At 39.0% G+C, this 22,132-nt stretch overlaps 1 protein-coding gene across 1 annotated transcript in view; it reads right to left on the minus strand.

Annotated features, from left to right (window-relative positions):
• Window positions 1-12,758, minus strand: part of ANKEF1 (ankyrin repeat and EF-hand domain containing 1) — a 29,409-nt gene extending 16,651 nt beyond the window's left edge. Inside the window, exon 1 of the mRNA XM_062202516.1 lies at window positions 12,413-12,758. Coding sequence (XP_062058500.1) covers window positions 12,413-12,758 — 346 coding nt within the window. The remainder of the gene's footprint in view (window positions 1-12,412) is intronic.
• Window positions 12,759-22,132: the final 9,374 nt, after the last annotated feature.

Genomic DNA, 22,132 nt, shown 5'->3' on the forward strand with positions numbered 1-22,132 from the left:
ATCCCTTTGACTCTTAATCCTATCATTATGATCAACTGTGAACTGAAACTGATCACTTTGACTGGTGAGATGGCATTGGTACATGCCACCTTGATGGGATTGAATTGGAATCCCCTGGCACAAAACATGACTCTAAAGACTGAAAAGGCAGCCAGCACTGTGGCTCACTTGGCTAATCCTCCACCTACGGCGCCAGCACCCTGGGTTCTAGTCCCAGTTGGGGCGCTGGATTCTGTCCCGATTGCTCCTCTTGCAGGCCAGCTCTCTGCTGTGGCCCGGGAAGGCAGCAGAGGATGGCCCAAGTGCTTGGGTCCCTGCACCTGCATGGGAGACCAGGAGGAAGCACCTGGCTCCTGGCTTCGGATCGGTGCAGCACCGGCCATAGCAACCATCAGGGGAGTGAACCAATGGAAGGAAGACCTTTCTCTCTGTCTCTCTCTCACTATCTATAACTCTCTCTCTGTCTCTCTCTCTCTCTCACTAACTCTGCCTGTTAAAAAATTAAAAATAAAATAAAATAAAAGAAGACAGAAAAGGTACACTGGATCTCAGGAAAAGTTAATGAAGAACAATGGGCCAGCACTGATCACCAATTGATCAACAATGGGTTGGTGTTGTGGCAAGGAGGGTAAAGGCTCTGCCTGAGATGCCTGGTATCCCGATATGGGTACTGGTTGGAGTTCTGGCTGCTCTACTTCCAATCCAGCTCTCTGCTGTGGCCTGGGAAAACAGTAGAAAATGGCCCAAGTCCTTGGGCCCCTGCACCCATGTAGGAGACCCAGAAGAAGCTCCTGGTTTTGGTCTGGTTCAGTTCTGGCCATGTGGCCATCTGGGGAATGTATCAGCAGATAGAAGATATTTCTCTCTGTGTCTCTCCCTCTCACTCTGTAACTCTGCCTTTCAAATAAATAAATCTTAAAAACAACAAGACTTGTCTTGGTAAAGCTGGTAGACAAACTGTCCTGTGAGCCCTCAGGCAAAAATTCATCTCATCTAGAAAGGGAAAAAGATCAGGTTAGCATCAAGAATTTTTGGAGCAACATTTAGTGCTAGAATATACTTAAAGGACTACAGTGTCACCTGGGATAGAAAATAGGTAATTGTTATACCCCATCAAGCTGTTGTTCATACAGAAAAGCAACACATTCATTTAAGTTTAAGAATGAGGAAATCAGTGACATGAGCCCAAAATAGTGAGCTAAAGTAGTCGGTAGCAAAAATGAGTCTACCAAAAGATCAACAGAAAATACATGAATAAAATAACTGCAGTGGATGCTGAATCTCTTCAACCATAGGATGAGTGCTAAGTCACCTCAGAAATTCTAGATATAGAAAAGAACATTGCTATTCATTATAATTAAACGAAAATCTGGAGGGGACAGAGGGAAGGACTAGTAGCATAGGCATTTGACTTTATCATCTTTTGTTGTTGGAGACTTATCATTTAATGCAAATGAGGAGATAAAGTAAATTTGCAATTTAAAAGTATAAAGGGAATTGTTGAAAGAAAGGGATTATAATCGTCTATAAAATTGGTGGTAGAATAACTGACTGCAAAGTTGATTGCTAAAAGGAGAAAGAATGGGTGAGATGAAGGGTTACTGTATTAATCTAGATCATCTTTCACAGTAAAAAAAATCAATGAATACTGTGTAAGTGCTATCTCTATAAATAGTTAAGTGTGTATAAAGCTATCAAGTTAATAATTAAAGACTAAAACAGACCATTAGTTTTAGAAAAAAATGCAACTAGAAGGAAAATACACAGCAAAATAAGAAATATATTGACCACAAGTGAAGAAATTTTTATGTATTTGTATTAGATACATTGTGCCTTCATAATATATCTATTTCTAAATATAACACCAAATCTATGAGAAATTGATAAAAATTGAATAAATTCTATCATCAAACTATAAAAATATAATATACATGAAAATAAAACCTAAATATGTTTCATATAGACTGATGCAACTAAAGTAGGATTACTTAAAACAGTTAAAAAAAAATTTCCAGGTACATAGTTTAAAACTGAATTTCAAAGACAGAGTAATAAACAGAAGGTAAAAGTTGACCAAAGTCAAAACAAAAACAACAACAACAAAACAATCTAAATAGCAGATGAGGTTGAATTCATTATAAAAGTCCTGAAGGCAGTCATTAAATGGTTATTTTATGATGTTGTTTACAACTCATTATCTGTTTGAACTCTTTAAGGCACAACAAACGTGAATAAAAATGGAAGGAAAAAACAGAAGAGGAAAATACTTTTATCTTATAATAGTAGAACAAGCATACTGCATTTAGGAATGGGTATGCATTTCTATAAATGACAGACCCAAAGGAATGGGCGCCATAATTCTTAAGAAAATAATTCTAGACACAGTAATTAATTCCTTGGGACAACATAAGGAAGCTACTAGTTTAGAGATTGATCTTCATATTTTGTAAAACTTCAATGAGATGCGTCTAAAGCATGTCTTAGTTCTTCTAAAGATCCACTTAACTACTTAAATATTTGCTTATCCTTTAACAGTGTGCAGGAGTCAAATATCCATTGACAGGAAGAAGGATGTAAATGGCAGAGACTACCATGGAATAAGAAAGTTGTTTGGAATGTAGCTGTCCAATGGAGGGATGTGTAAGGTGAGCCAGGCTCATAGATAACGCATAAGAGAAAAGACACTCTGCCGTGGGCTATACAAAGTCAAGGTTATAGGCAATAGCACTAAAAAGGCTATGCCTGAAGCAAGATTTTTTAGTTATTTAAAGTTTTGTTTTATATTTTCAATTCTTCCAATGTGATTTGACTGTTTTCTCTTATATTTATATTCTAGATCCTAGATAGGTTTAATGCTAATTTGAATGAACACAGGCATCAACTGTATGGCTGTCGCATTTGCTACAAATATTTACTGGAGGGTCAGGAGCCAAGATGGCAGTATAGCAACAAGACGTTCTGAGTCTCCGGGGGAAAATAGCGAATAAAGGGATACGGGCTGGTGACAGAGCCATGAGAGTTTTGAACAGAGAAGCCCGGGAGTTCAGCAGAGACTGAGCAGGACCACACAGAGGGAACAAAGTCACTGAGACACAGCAGAGGTGTGGTGGAAAAGCCGAACAGTGCAACTGATGCCACACTCTCCTCACCTCCCAAGGAGGACCAGGTGGTAGAGCCGGGCAAACTGTTTGAAATTCCAAGGGGGAAGAATAGGGAAAAAGACGGAGAACTCGGGCATACCCCTGCCCATCCACATCTCCTCCTACCCCCAACAGGACCTGCAGCTGGCTGGAAGAAGTCATATTGTCTGTTTACATCTCCGAATGTGAACACAGTGCTACCTACCATATTTGTCTTCCATGTGCGTGCCTATCAATTGTGGGGCCACTTCACCGCACACCCTCCACCCAGAAATAAGCACTGCGACATTTCAGAATCATTTCCCACCACCACCACATGAACTGTAAGCCAAGGAAAAGTTCCAAACATTGAAATCCCTAGCTCTTTTCACACAACAGAGCTCGGCCCAAGTACGAGGGGCTCAGCATACCAGAGCTCTGCTCTCGGCCCCCATCACCATCCAGAAGTGAGCAGGACTTCCAGAGGCGGGGCTACATATTTCCACTGGCAACAGCATAGACGCATAGCAGAGGGAAATCTCTCCACAAGCCCCAAGACACTTATTAAAGATAAAGGAATTGGAAATGCCAAAAAAAACAAAGGGAAAAATTTTACTAAGACTAACGAACCACAATGCAATGAAGCTGGAAATCAACAACTCAAGAATCCCTACATCATATACAAACATATGGAGAATGAACAACATGCCTCTGAATGAACAGTGGATCATAGAATAAATAAAAATAAAAATAAAAAAATCTCTGGAAACAAATGAAGATGACAATACAACATACCAAAATTTGTGGGATACAGCAAAAGCAGCGTTAAGAAGAAAGTTCATAGTAATTGGTGCCTACATCAAGAAACTGGAAAGGCACCAAATAAATGAACTATCTATGTACCTCAAGGACCTAGGAAAAAAACAGCAAACTAAACCCAAAACCAGTAGAAGGAAAGAAATAAAATTAGAGAAGAAATCAACAAAATTGAAACAAACAAACAAAAAAAACAGTAGAAAAGATCAGCAAAACGAAGAGCTGGTTTTTTGAAAAAATAAACAAAATTGACACACCATTGGCACAACTAACCAGAAAGGAGAGAGAAGACCCAAATCAATAAAATTAGAGATAAAAAGGAAATGTAACAACAGACACCACAGAAATAAAAAGAATCATCAGAAATTACTACAAAGAGCTGTATGCCAATACACTGGGAAATCTATCAGAAATGGATAGATTCCCGGACACATAAAACCTACCTATACTGCTCCATGAAGACATAGAAAACCTAAACAGACCCATAACTGAGACAGAAATTGAGTCAGTAATAAAGGCCCTCCCAACAAAGAAAAGTTCAGGACCGAATGGCTTCACTGCTGAATTCTACCAAACATTTGAAGAACTAACTCCACTTCTTCTCAAGCTATTTGAAACAACTGAAAGGGAGGGAATCCTCCCAAATTCCTTCTGTGAAGCCAGCATCACCTTAATCCCTAAATCTGGAAAAGATGCAACAGAGAAAGAAAACTAAAGACCCATTTCCCTGATGAACATAGACACAAAAGTCCTCAACGAAATCCTGGCCAATAGAATTCAATAATATCTCAGGAAAATCATGCACCCAGACCAAGTGGGATTTATCCCTGGTATGCAGGGATGGTTCCACATTCACAAATCAATCAATGTGATACACCACATTAACAAATTGAAGAAAAACCATATGATTACCTCAGTATATGCAGAGAAAGCATTTCATAAAATGCAACACCCTTTCATGATGAAAACTCTAAGCAAATTCGGTCTAGAAGGAACATTCCTCAACATAATTAAGGCAATTTATGACAAATTCATGGCAAGCATCCTATTGAATGGGGAAAAACTGGAAGCATTCCCACTGAGATCGGGAATCAGACAAGGATGCCCACTCACACCACTGCTATTTAATATAGTCCTGGAGCTGTTAGCCAAAGCCATCAGGCATGAAAAAGAAATCAAGGGGATTCAGACTGGTAAGGATGAAGTGAAACGATCTTATTTGCAGATGATATGATTATATATATAACATATATAATATATTAACATGATAAATTAATATTTTATTTAATAGTTAATATAATATATTAATTAATATAATACATATAACTAATATAATTATATATTATATTATATATAGTATTATATACTATTATATATAATGTAAATTATAATATATATGATATATATTTATATATTATACTTATATATTTATCTATTATATATTATAAATTGTATACATTATAGACATATATTTATAAATATAAATATATACTATAAATATAAAAATATATAATATTCAATTTAATATAATGTATTAAATATAATTTAATTTAATGATTAATATACTAATATGATATATAGCTAATATAATTATATAATACATATTATATAATATATGTAATGTACAATATGTACTATCTAGTGTTGTATATTACATAATATATGATATATATTGATATATCATATTATAATTATATATTACATACTATATATTATATACATGTATATAATATAGTGTGTGTATATTATAAAGATATATTTATATATGTAAATATGTATTATAAATATAAAATATATATAATTTATAATGAATAATATATAAAATATAATATATTATATATAATATTATGTTACATATTATATAATCATAATACCATATACTATATATCATAGTTATATTATTATATATTATATTATCTATAACATATATTATATATGTTAAATATATATTACATATATACTATATTATATATAATATATTATATTATATATAACATAATATACATAATATACAATGATATAATATATATTTTATATATAATATTAATGAATAATATATTTTATATTATATATTATATTATATTATATTGTATATATTAGATATTAATATATAATATATATAATAAATAATATACTATAAATATTATGTTTATAATATATTTATAATACATTATATTATATTATATTTATATATTATAGTAAATAATATATTATAATGCAATATATAATATATAAATATAAATTATATATTATATATTATAGTACATATATAAATAAATTATTATAATATGTTATATATTATATAATATAGATGTATTATATCATATAGTATACATAATTATAATATATTATAATTATACAATATATAATACATGATATATAATATAATATAATTATAATATATTATATATTATATAATATATTGTAATTATATATTATTATATAATTACATATATAATATATGCATTATATAATATAATATATACACATATAATATATAATGTAATATAATACATAATGTATACATAATATATAATACAATATATTATATATAACATTGTACTATATTGTACATATTATATTGTACATATAATATATTGTATTATATAATATATGTACATGATATATAATATATTATATTATATAAAATATAATGTAATATATTATATATAAAATATAATATATTATATATGTATAATAAATGATTATAATATATTATAATATATATTGTATTATACAATATATTATAATGTATATTATGTTTATTATATTTTATATATTGTATATAGTATATATAATATTAGTTATATATTATATATAATATATGATTATAATATATTGTATATTATATTATATGTTATATATAATATATATATAATTATAATATATTATATCATATATGTTATATAATATATGATATATAATAAATTATATATTATGATTATAACATATAATTATGCATCATATATGTTATATATGTATATATTGTAATATATTGCAATATGCACATATATAATGTAATATATATACATATAATACATAATATATGTATTACATATAATAATATATATACATGTAATATATAATATGTATTACATATAATATATAATATATATAATCTTTTGGTTTGCATATATACATATGGTTATATATATGTATATATGGGAACCAAAAGACTCCACTAGGAGACTACTGGAACTCATAAAAGAGTTTGGGAAAGTAGTAGGATATAAAATCAACACACAAAAAACAACAGCCTTTGTATACACAGACAATGCCATGGCTGAGAAAGAAGTTTTAATATCAATCTCATTCACAATAGCTACCAAAAATTAAATACCTTGGAATAAATTTAACCAAGGAGGTCAAAGATCTCTACTATAAGAATTACAAAACTCTAAAGAAAGAAATAGAAGACCAAAAAAAGGAAAAAACTTCCATGTTCATGGATCAGAAGAATCAATATCATCAAAATTCCATTCTTCCAAAAATAATTTAAAGATTCAATGTAATAACAATCAAAATACCAAAGACATTCTTCTCAGATCTAGAAAAATGATGTTGAAATTAATTTAGAAACATAAGAGGCCTTGGATAGCTATAGCAATCTTATACAACAAAAATAAAGCTGGAAGCATATCAATATCAGATTTCAAGATATACTTCAAGGCAGTTACAATCAAAACAGCCTGGTACTGGTATATAAAAGATGGATGGACCAATGGAACAGAATAGAAATGCCAGAAATCAACCCAATCATCTACAATAAACTTATATTCGACCAAGGAGCTAAAACCATTCCCTGGATCAAGGACAGTCTCCTCAACAAATGGTGCTGGGAAAACTGGATTTCCACATGCAGAAATATGAAGCAAGATCCATACCTTACACCTTACACAAAAATCCTGTACAGCACAAGAAACAGCTGTGAATGTAAAGAGGCAACCAACAGAATGGGAGAAATTATTTGTAAACTATACAACTGATAAAAGATTAATAACCAGAATATATAAAGTGATCAAAAAACTTAACAACAGAAAGCAAACAACCCAATCAAGAAGTGGGCAAAGGACTTAAATAGACATTTCTCAAAAAGGGAAATCCAAATGGACTATAGACACATGAAAAAATGCTCAGGATCATTAGCCATCAGGGAGATGCAAATCAAAACTACAGTGAGGTTTCACCTCACACCAGCTAGAATGGCTTTCATACAGAAATCAACAAACAACAAATGCTGGTGAGGATGTGGGAAAAAAGGTACCTTAATCCACTCTTGATGGGAACACAAACTGGTGAAGCCACTATGGAAGACAGTTTGGAGATACCTCAGAAGTGTAAATCTAGTCCTACCATATGACCCAGCCATCCCACTCCTCAGAATCTACCCAAAGGAAATGAAATCAGCAAATAAAAGAGCTATCTGCATCTCCATATTTATTGCAACTCAATTCACAATAACCAAGACATGGAATGAACCTAAATGCCCATCAACGGAAGACTGGATAAAGAAACTATGGGATTTGTACTCTATGGAATACTACACAGTGGTTTAAAAAGATCTGTCACTTACAGCTAAATGGATGAATCTGGAAAATATCATACTTAGTGAAATAACCAGTCCCAAAGGGACAAATACCATATGTTCTCCCTGATCTGTGACAACTAACATATACCTAAAAGCAAACCTGTAGGAGTGAAACTGATGCTATAAGAAGCAATTACTTGGACAGTCCTTGTCTTTACTGTCAAGAAACAGTTTATTATTTCATTTTATTTATTTATTTATTTATTTATTTTGACAGGCAGAGTGGACAGTGAGAGAGAGAGACAGAGAGAAAGGTCTTCCTTTGCCGTTGGTTCACCCTCCAATGGCCGCCGCGGTTGGCGCGCTGCGGCCGGCGCACCGCGCTGATCCCATGGCAGGAGCCAGGTGCTTCTCCCATGGTCTCCCATGGGGTGCAGGGCCCAAGGACTTGGGCCATCCTCCACTGCACTCCCGGGCCACAGCAGAGAGCTGGCCTGGAAGAGGGGCAGCTGGGACAGAACCAGCGCCCCAACCGGGACTAGAACCCGGTGTGCCAGCGCTGCAAGGCGGAGGATTAGCCTAGTGAGCCGTGGCCCAGGCTCATTTTATTTATTTTTATTTTTTCTCTACTTTATACCATTGGTTGAACACCTTACTTAACATAGAATTAATCATAGATGTATTAAGTAAATTGAAAATAGATCACAGTTAAAAATAAGAGTGGGAATGAGAGAGGGAGGAGCTGTACAGATCAGCACACATTCCCACAGACTTACCCCTAAGGGTGAAGCTAAAAACTTGCTATGGGATTCCAAATCCCATTTAGCTGGGTGGCACTAATCCCATCTTATGCGATAAAGTGATATTATGTATGGAATTGATCATATAGATAGGACCATAAGTCAAAGAGATCACATAAATAAAACCAAGTTTCTGGTAATAACAGTAGATAGAATTAGAAAGGAGAAAAAGTTCCAACACGTGAAGCAGTCCACACAGCAGATTCATAGAATGACAAAAGCCCTAAACAGCACTCTGACCTCAGAAACAGCCCCTAAGGCATTTGGATCTGACTGAAAATACCATGAGAGTATTTCAGGCATGGAAAGCCAAGACATAGTGGCAAAAACGATTCTGCATGAAAGATCTCTGTGAGTGAGACCCCAGTGGAAAGAAGGGCCCATCAAAGAAGGATGTACTTTTCTCTGAAGGGAGGAGAGAACTTCCACTTTGCAAATGGCCCTGTCTAAAATCCTACAGAGTTTGTGGACTCAAAAAGCTTCCATAGCCTTGGCAGCTCATATCAAGAGCCTTGGGTGATCACTGACATCATAAATAAACATGTCAGTTGTTAAGTCACTGTGTACTTGCTCCCCATGTTGGAACTCTGTCCTTAATGAGCTGTACTATGAGAATTAATGGTAAAACTTATCTTCAAACTGTACTTTATACTTTGTGTGTCTGTGTGGGTGCAAATAGTTGAAATCTCTACTTAGTATAGAGTTGGCCTTCTGTATATAAAGTCAATTAAAAACGAATCTTAATGGAAAATAGAAGAGGGAGTAGGAGATGGGATGAGAGTGGGGGTAAGGGTGAGAGAGTGGGAATGGGGGGAAGAAACACTATATCCCTAAAAGCTGTATGTATGAAATTTGTATTCATTAAATAAAACCCTTCAAAAAAGAAATAATTTAAAATTTAGAAAAAGTGTTGCAAAGACTAAGTTTGTACAATTTTTACTGAAAGAGATTATAAATGTTTTCTAAAATGGATATATTACCTAGAACCAGATTGGTGTACAACAAAATAGAAACTAATTTTTTATATTAAAAAACACAAATATTTACTTGACCTACTTTTCAGTTTTACCTTGATTTCAAAAAATTGTAATTTTAGATCTTTATAAAATTTCTCAATCTGTTTTCTTTGTGATCTATATTTGTTTCAAAATTTGAAAGTAGGCCTTTCTGCATTACAGTGTTTTTCAAAGTTCAAGCCACCAATTACAGATTTATAAATTGCCACTGGGGAAAAAAACACATTTCAAGGCCAAGTAAAGCTGGAAAGTATCACCATCTTTGGTCTGACAACGTGAAAGAAACACGTCTAAACTTGTTTAATCTGATGTTTCTTTAATGAATTCAACAGGGAGTCAATTCTGCCTGCAGTACTTCTAGACATCCCAGTGAATCTGTGCTCCACAGAACACACTTTGAGAAATGGTACTCTAAAGAGCTTTGTGAAGCTTCTGTTTTCTCAAGATTTAACATGTTAAAACTGTTTATCCCTGAGTGCAACTGATGTTTATTTTAGTATGCCATTCTATTAAAGAATTCAACCTTGTCCTTGTCCCTTCCTCTTGTTTAAGCAAATCATCTATCAAACACAAAGTTTTCAGGGAGTTACAAAAGTAGATTTTGCTCCTGTCAGGAAAAATTAACATAATAAATGGAATTCATTTCTCTAAAGTAAGACTGGTATTAATGGCTTGGTACTTGGAACAACTATCTCTTTAGGATAACTGATTAAATTCTAACTAACATTAAGCTGGTAGTAACTATTAGTGTTTTTCATGAGGCTGTGTCAATTCTTGCCTGAATCTCAAATCATTTGGAAAAGACATCCTCAGAGCATGATGGGATTAGGGAGGGACAGATGATATGGAAACATAGCTATTTCACCTGAATAATGGATAAAATATTATATCTAAAGTTTGGGGACCAGCTACACTGGTGGTGCAGCAGGTAAAGCTGCCACCTGCAGTGCCAATGTCCCATATGGGTACCAGTTCAAGTCCTGGCTGCTCCACTACCAATCCAGCTCATTGCTTTGGCCTAGAAAAGCAATAAAAGATGGCTTAAACCCTTGGGCCCCTGCACCCACATGGGAGACCTGGAAGAAGCTCCAGGCTCCTGGCTTTGGATCGGCCCAGCTCTGGCTGCTACAGCCATTTGGGGAGTGAACCAGCAGATGGAAGATCTCTCTCTCTCTTTGTCTCTGTAACTCTGCCTTTCAGGTAAGTAAATAAATCTTTAAAAAAATAAAGCTTGAAGTCATCTTTCCAAATACATTGAAAAATGAGCCCAGGAAGTTGCAATGTTTGCTAGAATCCTCCTCTCAATTCCCAGTGCAACTCCTTTCTACTTCAGACTGCTCTCTAGAAGGTAAAAAACCCTTGTGGAGTCGACAACCACCCAATGTTCTAAAATGTAAAATTCAGGAATTAGAAAGGCTTTCTATCTTTTGTTCTAAGGAAGATTTTATATTTTATAATGGACAATTATGAATATGGTAATATCAGAGTAATGTTGAAAATTCCACATATTTAAAAGAAGCCACCAAACAGATTCATCTTATTCTAATTTTCTTTTTAAAGGAATAAGCTCTTAGAGCTGCTTTCCATAAGATATCCCTTATAGTATTTTCAGATTATGAGATGATGTCCTTCTTAGGTACTGGACTGGGAATCTAGCCTTTAACTTAAAACCATGAGTAATTCACATCCAAATTTGGAAAGAGGGGCCATATTAGGGCTGGTGCTGTGGCGTAGCAGGTAAAGCCACTGCCTGCAATGCAGGCATCCCATATGGGTGCCGGTTCGAGTCCTGGCTGCTCCACTTCCAATTCAGCTCTCTGCTATGGCCTGGGAAAGCAGTAAAAGATGGCCCAAGTCCTTGGGCTCCTGCACCCACATGGGAGATCTGGAAGGGGCTCCTGGCTCCTGGCTTTGGATTGGCTCAGCTCTGGCCATTGCAGCCAATTGGGGAATGCACCAGCAGATGAAAGACCTCTCTCTCTCTCTCTGCCCCTTTTTGTCTCTCTATAAATCTGACTTTCAAATAAAATAAATGAATCTTTAAAAAAAAAAGTTGGAAAGAAAAGTCCTATCTACCGATTTCTGGCTACAAAGTGAATTCTATTCTCCTGGAGAGAATATTAGGATTTTTACCTTTTCCTTCATTATCAACTATAGTCATATCAGCCTTTGCCTTGGCTAGTATTTCCATTGACAATTCATGGCCCAGTTCTGCTGCTCTCATGGTCGGGGTACAGCCCATTCGGTCTTGCACATCAGGGTGAGCACCAAGCTCAAGGAGAAAGCTGACCATATCAACGTCATTGGAGACTGAGGCTAAATGCAGAGCACTGACCCCACTGATGGGCTCTGTGAAGTTTATTAGTTCAGGATATCCAAACTTGATGAGTTTCTCTATCTGTTCCTTGTCTTTGTTCCGAACACACTGAAGAACTTTGTAGATCTGCAAGTTCTCAAGTCTCTTATCTGCTAGAGCCATGCTTGATCAGCTTCTTTTAACTGCTGGACCAAAACAAAAACTATGACAGCAAAAAAAAAAAAAAAAAAAAGTAAGCAAATACCCCAAAGTTCATTTTTGTCATCTCACTTTGGTTAAATAATACACTTTAAATATTCCCTAAGAAGTGGGACTATTTCTTATTAAATGTCATTACCATAATTTATTGCAATGGATTTCATAAAGTAGGAACCACATATTAAACACACACACACACACACACAAAAACAGAACTGATGGATGGTGTGGTGGCACAGTGGGTTAAGCTACTGCTTACAACATCGGATATCATACTGAAATGCCAGTTCAAGTCCTGGTTGCTCTGCTTCCAATCCAGCTACCTGCTAATGTGTGGGGAAGATACTAGAAGATGGCCCAAGTATTTGAGCCCCTGATTTCCATATGGAAAACCCAGATGGAGTTCTGGGCTCCTGGCTTTTGCCTAATCCAGCCCCTGCTCTTACAGTCATTTTGGGGAGTGAACCAACAGTTAGAAGATTTCTCTCTCTGTCTCCCTCTCTCTGCCTTTTAAATAAATAAGTAAATCTTTTAAAATATCAGCTGGAATCAAGTTAAAATATTTCAAAACATATCATCCATTATAAAATTTTCTTATCATTTTCACTTATCCTTTCCTCCTCACCACAGCTTTTCCATTTTACCCCTGCAGATGATGAGGGCAACTAAATTGTTAATAAAAGGATTTAAACTCCCATATGTATGATTCCATACTAGCATATCCCCCACAATGTAGAGACCATACAGATTTTAATGCTTAAAAATATTATAGGGGCCAACGCTGTGGTGTAGCAGGTAAAATCTCTGCCTGCAGTGCCAGCATCCCATATGGGCTTGGGTTTGAGTCCTGGCTGCTTCACTTCCGATCCAGATCTCTGTTATGGCCTGGGAAAGCAAGATGGCCCAAGTCTTTGGGCTCCTGCATCCACATGAGAGACCCAGAGGAAGCTCCTGAATCCCGGCTTCAGATCGGCACAGCTCTGGCTGTTGTGGACATTTGGGGAGTGAACCAGCAGATGGGAGACCTCTCTCTCTCTCTCTTCTCTCTCTCTCTCTCTCTCTCTCTCTCTCTGCTTCTGTATCTCTGCCTTTCAAATAAATAAGTAAATCTTTTTAAAAAGGTTATAAAGAATGTATAGAATTTTGAGGCACTGATGATAAATGGACATCTACTGGACTTTTGAGACACAAAAGCGTGATGAATATGATCCCACTAAGCAACACTGAGGTCCTTAATGAGAAACAACTTTAAGTTTTTATAAACTTACTGTTGAATTATGATGAGCATTTTTTAAATTTGAGAACCAGAGAGGAATTTGGTAGGAGAGCGAGCTTGCACACACATAACATCTGCCATCCATTGGTTCACTCTCCAAATGCCCACAATGGTGGGGGCTGGGACTGGGATGGCACTAGGAGCTGAGGCTCCCCACACGGGTGGCAGAAACCCCATTACATGAGCAATCACCGCTGCCTCTGGGCTGCATTGGTGGGATGCTGGAGGTGGAAACTGAATCCAGGCACTCCGATGTGGGCTGTGGGCATCTAAATACCTGCTCAGTTTTACAATGCAGCCATTGTGATATATAATTCTATCTCCTCTTACTGTTTATGGAAAGATAATCTTTTGGATTGTGTAGTAGTCCATGCTACATTTATCCAGCTTGCTTTTCTTTCTTAATATTTTTCTGGAAAAAAAATACTATTATCATAGGAAGTCCACTCCAGGTAGTTTTAACAGAGTTGTCCCTTCTGTCTCTCTCTACCACAGGAATGGCTCTGTGATTTAGGATTCGTCCATTTGAGTGAACCATTGCACTCCAGCTAAACTAAATTGCTCAAGCACACGCTCATCAAAGACATCAACCAGGATCCTATGAAATCTTTCTGCCAAACTATGTGACAAACCTTCTGCCTAAGTTGGTGAGTGGTAACATGTGCAGCTGGGAATGCAGGCAGCTATCACAGCTCCTACAGAGAGAACACGGCTCACAAGGCAGAGAGAGACAGGCTGACAGCATCACTGTCACCCTGGATCTCTTTTGCCAGAAGTCAGCTGCCACTTCATGTTCAGGATGGCATGAGTAAATATATTCCACCCAAAACTTACTTAGCATAAGCTGGCTGGCTGCGTTTCTACCATCTGTAATGAAAACACTGGCTCTTACTTCAAAATCTGAAAGTCTGTTCCATCTTTTGGCCACCACACCATACCCTTCATCCTTCGCCTACATTATGGCAATGAGCACAACGAGCACTGTTGACTACTTTGCCCCTCCTTTAAATATGTCTTTCTAAGCAATCATAACATCTCCACTGCCTGTTTCCTGCTCATATCACCCTCCTCTCTTGTAGGAAGCCCAACCATTGGAGTGGACGTGAATGGCCATTCCTCTCTCAAGTGCTCACCTGATGACTCATCCCATCTGATGACCTTCAGCCCAGTTCTCAGCTTCTAATTGTTTACTCTCAAATTTACAGTCATCTCTGTCTTTCCACCAGAGCCCCAAAGATGGATGAAAGGTTCATGGAAAATGCATATTATAAACAAAATATGCATGGATTTCAAACATTTTGCACCAAAAAGAAATGTATCTTTTAATACAATTTTCCATGAAAGTTTTTTTTTTTTTTTTTTTGGACAGGCAGAGTGGACGGTGAGAGAGAGAGAGAGAGAGAGAGAGAAAGAGACAGAGAGAAAGGTCTTCCTTTGCCGTTGGTTCACCCTCCAATGGCCGCCGCGGCCGGCGCGCTGATCCGAAGGCAGGAGCCAGGTGCTTCTCCTGGTCTCCCATGGGGTGCATGGCCCAAGCACTTGGGCCATCCTCTACTGCACTCCTGGGCCATAGCAGAGAGCTGGCCTGGAAGAGGGGCAACCGGGACAGGATCGGTGCCCCGACCGGGACTAGAACCCGGTGTGCTGGCGCTGCTAGGTGGAGGATTAGCCTGTTGAGCCACGGCACCGGCCTCATGAAAGTTTTCAAGTCCCTTCATATACCTTGTATCTGTTCTTCATTCTCATTTGGATGTCTTAATAGGCATGTACAGTGTAACACATCCAGAGCAGAACACTTGATATCACTTTGACTTACTCACTTCTCTATGTTTCTGTTAATGGCATCACCATCCATCCACCTATTGGGTCAGGCTGAAGCCAGGAGATGGGAACTCAATCCAGGTCACCCATGTGGGTGGCAGGGACCCAAGTACTAGAGCCATCACCTGTTGCCTCCAAGAGTGCAAATTAGAAGGAAGCTAGAATAAGAAATAGAACTGGTGGGGGTGGGATATTGTGGTGCAGCAGATTACAGGGTAAGTCATCTCTTGGAAAACTTCCATCCTATATTGAGTTGCAGATTGCCTACTGTGCTTTCTACCCAGCTTCCTGCTAATGTGGCTGGGAAAGCAGCAGATGATGACCCAAGTACATGTCCCTGAAACTGATGTGAGAGGGCCAGATGGAGTTCTAGGTTTTTGGCTTCTGCCTGGCCCAGGCCTGGCTCTTGCAGGCATCTGGGAAATGAGCCAGCGAATGGAAGCTCTCTGTGTCTCTCCTGCTCTATCTGCCATTGTGCCTTTCAGATAAATAAACTTTTTTAAAAAAGAAATGAAGCCAGGGCTTGAACCTGGGCACTGTTGTACAGGAATGTGGATGTCCCAAGCAGGGTCTTAATAGCTGTGCATGATGCCAGCCCCTGCTATTTATGATTTGTCTTACTATCACCAGCTATATTCTGGTTAGGTAAAGTGTCATTGCATACACATTATATAAGAGGGCCTCTCAAAAAGTCTGTGGAAAATACAATTAAAAGATAAGTTTATTTTAATGAAAAAAATCAAAACCCATACATATAATGAGGTCTTCAAAGATTTCATGCAAAATGTATTATGAGAAAACTATGCATGAAATAGGATAAGATGCTGTTAATAGTTTATCGATTGTGCTGAATCAATACTCATAATCTGTGTGGACAGGGACTTCCTAATCAGAGACTTCAATGTTGTTTCTGACAGCCTGCATCCTTAACTAAGAATTAGCAGGGTATGACAAGTCAAGTTAACTAATAAAATCCACAGGTTGGTCTGCAATGGACTACTAAGGCCTTGAAATGGTAGAGAAAGAGAGGTGCCCCAGGCAGAGTCCTTTACAATCAACACCACCACTAATCCAGAAAGAAACAAGTGCTGCCCTTCAGCCCTGAGTTCCTAGTGCATCACATAACATGATTCTCAGGAGGATCTTCATATGTACACACACCTCTGCTTTTGTCAGCACCACGCTGGGCCACCTTGGCATGTCCCGTCTAACTATTCATATCCACAATCTTGAAAGGTAGTGTAGAGATGGTAGAATAGGACAGAATGTCTCGAGCTGATATCCAGGTTTGGGATCTGAATATTCTGAAATTATTCAGAAATCTGAAGGTAAGTGTATCCAGATGTAGTTTTCATCTGTAGGGTGAGACCAGTAGGGCTCATCAAACTCTTAAAGCTGGCAGTGGGCATTTGGCCAGGAATATGAAACTGCTCCCATCTCACACTGGAGTGTCTAGCTTGGTTCCTAGCTCTGGCTCCTGACTCTAGCTTCCTGATAATGCACACCTGTGGGGCGGCTCTGATGATTCAAGTAATCAGGCTCCCACCACACCCATGGGAGACCTGGATTGAGTTTCCGATTCCCAGTTTCAGCTCCAGCACAGCCCCTGCTACTGCAAACATTGGGAAGTGACCCAGAAAATGGGAGCTCAGTCTGTTTTTCTGCTTTTCTGTTTTTCAAATAAAGTTTAAAAAAACTTCTCAAAGGGATTTGTGAGACAAGGGAGGTTCCCGAGGCAGGGGAATGGAGGAAGACAAGCTTGGAACAGCAGAAAGATGGTCGGATTCAAGCAACATCTGCACTCCTTCTTTTGCATTATTATTTTCACAACCTGGATGCATACACCTAAACAGGCTGCATACACCTGGACAGGTTCCCCTCTGGTTTGTACCTGTTTCTTTATCTGAACGAGGGAGCACAATAGCACCCACTTCGTGGGGCTGGGCTAAGAGGAAATGAGATGGTCCTGTCTTCAGCAGTCTCTTCAACACGGGTTTCAGCTCACCTAAAAGAGATGGGTTGGGGGGGGCGGGGCTCGGGGTTGGCTTCTACTGTACCTTTCAGTTGTTTCACAAAAATCTGGAGGGACGAGAAGGGAGTGATGTGCCTACAAAGGAAAGGTCAGGGGCCAAGGACCAAGTCGCCGAGTTCACCTCTCAGTCGTCGGGGAGATGAGGACCGGCGGATTTCGGGGCACCCAGGCGCCTGGGCCGCAGGGCACCCCGGGACCGCGGAGGCGCCGGTCTCAGTTGCGACCCTGGGCTCCTGGAGCCCCGCGTGGGCGCCCTGGCGTGAATGGCGTCCTTCGGCGCAGAACAGGCGAGCCGGCGCGCGGGACAGCACGGGAAGGTGTGTGTGTCCATGGGCCCTGGGTCTGCGGAGGGCGAGCGCTCGGCCAACGGAGCGCAGGGGCGGGGTGGCAGGCGCAGAGAGAGCCGATTGTGAGCTTTGGCTACGCCAGGCCCGGCTCCCAGGGCAACTACAAGGTGCGCGGGGGCGGGGCCCCTTTCAGCCCCGCCCACCGCCCCTCCTTGCCTGGTCCACGGTGAGACGCTGGAGGCCAGAGAAAGAATCCTAGGGTGGAAGACCTACAGCTGAGGTCTCCAGGATTCTGCTCTCGTGCAAAACAGGAAAGTAAAGCGGCATACAGAAAGCAATACAATGTTCAATCAAACCGTTTAAAGAGTAAGATTAAATGAAAAAACATACAAAAACGAAAAATGAAGTTCTCTCAACCACTGGAGATTTTTGCAATTCTTCCCAGAAATTTTCTTTCCATACCCTAAGATGAATATTTACCTTCAAAATATTTTCACACAAGTGGGAGCAAATATACCATGGAGATAATTTCACATTTTGTGAATGTAATATGTGTATGCTTTAAAAAGCAGTGTTAATAGTTCTTCTTTTAAAAAAGATTTATTTTATTTATTTGAAAGACAGAGTTACAGAGAGAGAGGAAGAGACAGAGAGAGAGGACTTCCATCTGATGGTTCACTCCCCAGAAGGCTGCAACAGCTGGAGCTGCGCCAATCCGAAGCCAGAAGCCAGGAGCTTCTTCCGGGTCTCCCATGTGGATGCAGGGGCCCAAGGACTTGGGCCATCCTCTACTGCTTTCCCAGGCCATAGCAGAGAGCTGGATCAGAAGAGGAGCAGCCAGGCCTTGAACCAGAGCCATTTTGAGGTGCCAGCACTGCAGGTGGTGGCTTTAACCCACTGCACCACAGTGCTGGCCCAAATAGCTTCTATTGAAAAGCTGTAGCTCTGTACACTAACCTATCTTCTATTCAGAGATAATTTTAAAAATGTTATTATGAACCACTTCATACACACAAAACACACATATATTATTAAAGATTAGTTCATGCATTAAAATACTTATACAACATATAGGAAGGAAAAAAGAATACATGGTATTCCCCTGGCTGAAGTAAACGAGACTGAATTTTAAAAAGAAGGTTGCTGCTAATGCTAGACCCCTGGGTGTTTATTCCCAACACAACACAATATCCTCCCCTTCCTGTCCACAGAGATTAGTTCTATTCTGAATTTTATATTTATCTTCACCTAATCTAGAGAGAAGGAGAGGCAGAGAGAAAGAGAAGTCTTCCATCCACTGGTTCATTCCCCAATTGGCTGCAATGGCTGGAGTTGGGCCAATCCGAAGCCAGGAGCCAGGGGCCAGGAGCTTCTTCTGGGTCTGCCACCTTCTACTGCTTTGCCAGGTGATAGCAGAGAGCTGGATCAGAGTGGAGCAATTGGGACTCGAACTGGCACCCATATGGGATGCCGGCACTGCAGGCAGCAGCTCTAACCGCTTTGCCACAGCACCAGCCCCTTTCATCTAGTTTTCTAAAGATGGGCTTCTTCAGATGAGTGCTGGGATAGGTGTTTAGCCTAGTAATTAGGATGTCACATATCCCATTTTGGAGTGCCTGGCTTTAATACCCAGCTGTGGCTCCTGACTGCAAACTCCTAGTAAGGCAGACCCCTGAAAGTCAAATACATAAGTAATTTTTAAACATGTTTATTATTGAATGCCTTAAGAATTTATAAACATGGAATAGAATGGTGTGTATTATTTTGATAACTTTTTCCTTTCAATATCTTATTTTGAAATGTATTTTAGTTGATATGTTTGTTGTCTCTTTATCTTTTTTTTAAAGATTTATTTATTTATTTGAAAGTCAGTGTTACACAGAGAGAGGAGAGGCAGAGAGAGAGAGAGAGAGGTCTTCCATCTGATGGTTCACACCCCAATTTGCTGCAACAGCTGGAGCTGCACCGATTCGAAGCCAGGAGCCAGGAGCTTCTTCTGGGTCTCCCATGCAGGTGCAGGGGCCCAAGGACTTGAGCCATCTTCTACTGTTTTCCCAGGCCACAGCAGGGAGGTGGAGCAGCCGGGTCTCAAACCGGTGCCCATATGGGATGCCAGTGCCTCAGGCCAGGGCGTTAACCCACTGCACCACAGCACCGGCCTGTCTCTTTATCTTTTTTTATGAATCATAAATTCTATTTCAAAATGAAAATGTCACTAAACATGCATACATATTAAAACAATAAAATTTACAATTTCATTAATTTTTTTCCTTTTTGCATAGGACATCATTACAATATAGAATCTATGCTATACAAAATACATACAAAGTTTTACCCGAGCAAGCCAAGGGCAGATTGGGAACTGTACAACTGTAATACTTCACTGTAGTCATCCAGGAAAAATGAGACGTGGCCTTGGAGGCAGGGCGGGTGCTAGGAGGGAAGAAAAGAAAAGAAAGGAGAGTTCCTGTAGGAAAGGAAATGTGAGCTCAATGGAAATGGTCTTGGACCCTTGCGTTCTGCCTTGGGATGTTGGCAAACGATTCCAGAGACACTCCACCATGGTTTGGGATGGGAAGGGGTCGCCAGTGAGACCTGAAGACAAATGTATTCAATACACCCACACAAGCAATCCCAGGTCCCCAAGGAGCCATGCAGCAAGCCCCAAACCTGACAATGCATAGTCTCTCAGTGAGGAGCCTTGTGTGGTGCTGATGAACCCTTGGGGTCCTCAGCACTCAGCACCAGGCCGGCTTTTTCAGGATAAGGGTAGGGAGCAAGTCTCCCACTCACTCACCCAGAGGCAGGCACTCTGATAGAAGCATGGATGCTGGGACCAATGACCCACTGGGACTTGGCCCCTGGCTCCTCTCAGAGGCAGCCTGGGGAGGGATCAGCCAAGTACAGTCAGCTCCACGGAGGATGGATGTGGCGGCCTCGCAGGCATTCGGCTCACACCCTTGGCTTCCAAATGAGCCTGCAAGCAGCCATCAATGGGTCCTCTGGGGGCATCACCAGGGAGACTGGAACCTCCAGACCCCACCCCCAACTTCCTGTGCCCAACTCCCCCCCCAACCCCACCAGGGACTCTACTTCTCTCCCATCCTGTCTATTTTTAAATAAAATCAAGTCTTAAAGCTGTACAAGAAGGGAGAGGCTAAGTCTCTTTATCTTCACAGTTGAATGCTATTCCATTATATTACCATTTCACATCCCTTTTATTAATACATTTATTTATTTTAATTATAATTATTTGAAAGGCAGACAGAGAGAAAGACAGAAAGAGATCTTCTATCTGCTGCTTCATTCCCCTAATGCCCATAATAGCCAGGCCAGGCCTGGCTGCAGCCAGGAGCTTAGAATTTAATCTCCCTGTGCAGTAGGACATCACCTGCTGCCTCCCAAGGTATACACTAATAGGAAGCTGGCCAGAAGTTCAGGTAAGATTCAAACCCAGGTGCTGAGATGAGATGCAAGTGTCCCAAGCAGTATCTAAATCCCTGCGCTAAATGCCTGTCCCACCTCAGCCTTTTAAAATCAATTCTGGTGTTAATGGGTTTTTGGGGTGTTTTCAGCATTTGCTATGCACAGTAGGGTGACTGTAAATAATGATGATATGCTATATATGTTTCTAAAGAAAAAAGGCTTTCCAGAAAGAATGTTGAATGTTTTCATCATAAAGACAAAACAAGTATTTGCAGAGATATTTACCATGAGCTGAACATTACACAATGAATATATAAATATATATATCAATGAATCACACATGGTACCCCATAAATATATATGGTTTTTATGTGTCAGTAGTTTTTTTTTGTTTTTTTTTTTAATGCAATGCTGCTATGACTGTGCTTGTATATGTCTATATATGCACAAGTTCAAGAATTTCTCTAGGGGATAGACTAGGCGTGAAATTTCTGGG

The sequence above is a fragment of the Lepus europaeus genome, chromosome 10 (assembly GCF_033115175.1).
Source record: "Lepus europaeus isolate LE1 chromosome 10, mLepTim1.pri, whole genome shotgun sequence".
Classification (NCBI taxonomy): domain Eukaryota; kingdom Metazoa; phylum Chordata; class Mammalia; order Lagomorpha; family Leporidae; genus Lepus; species Lepus europaeus.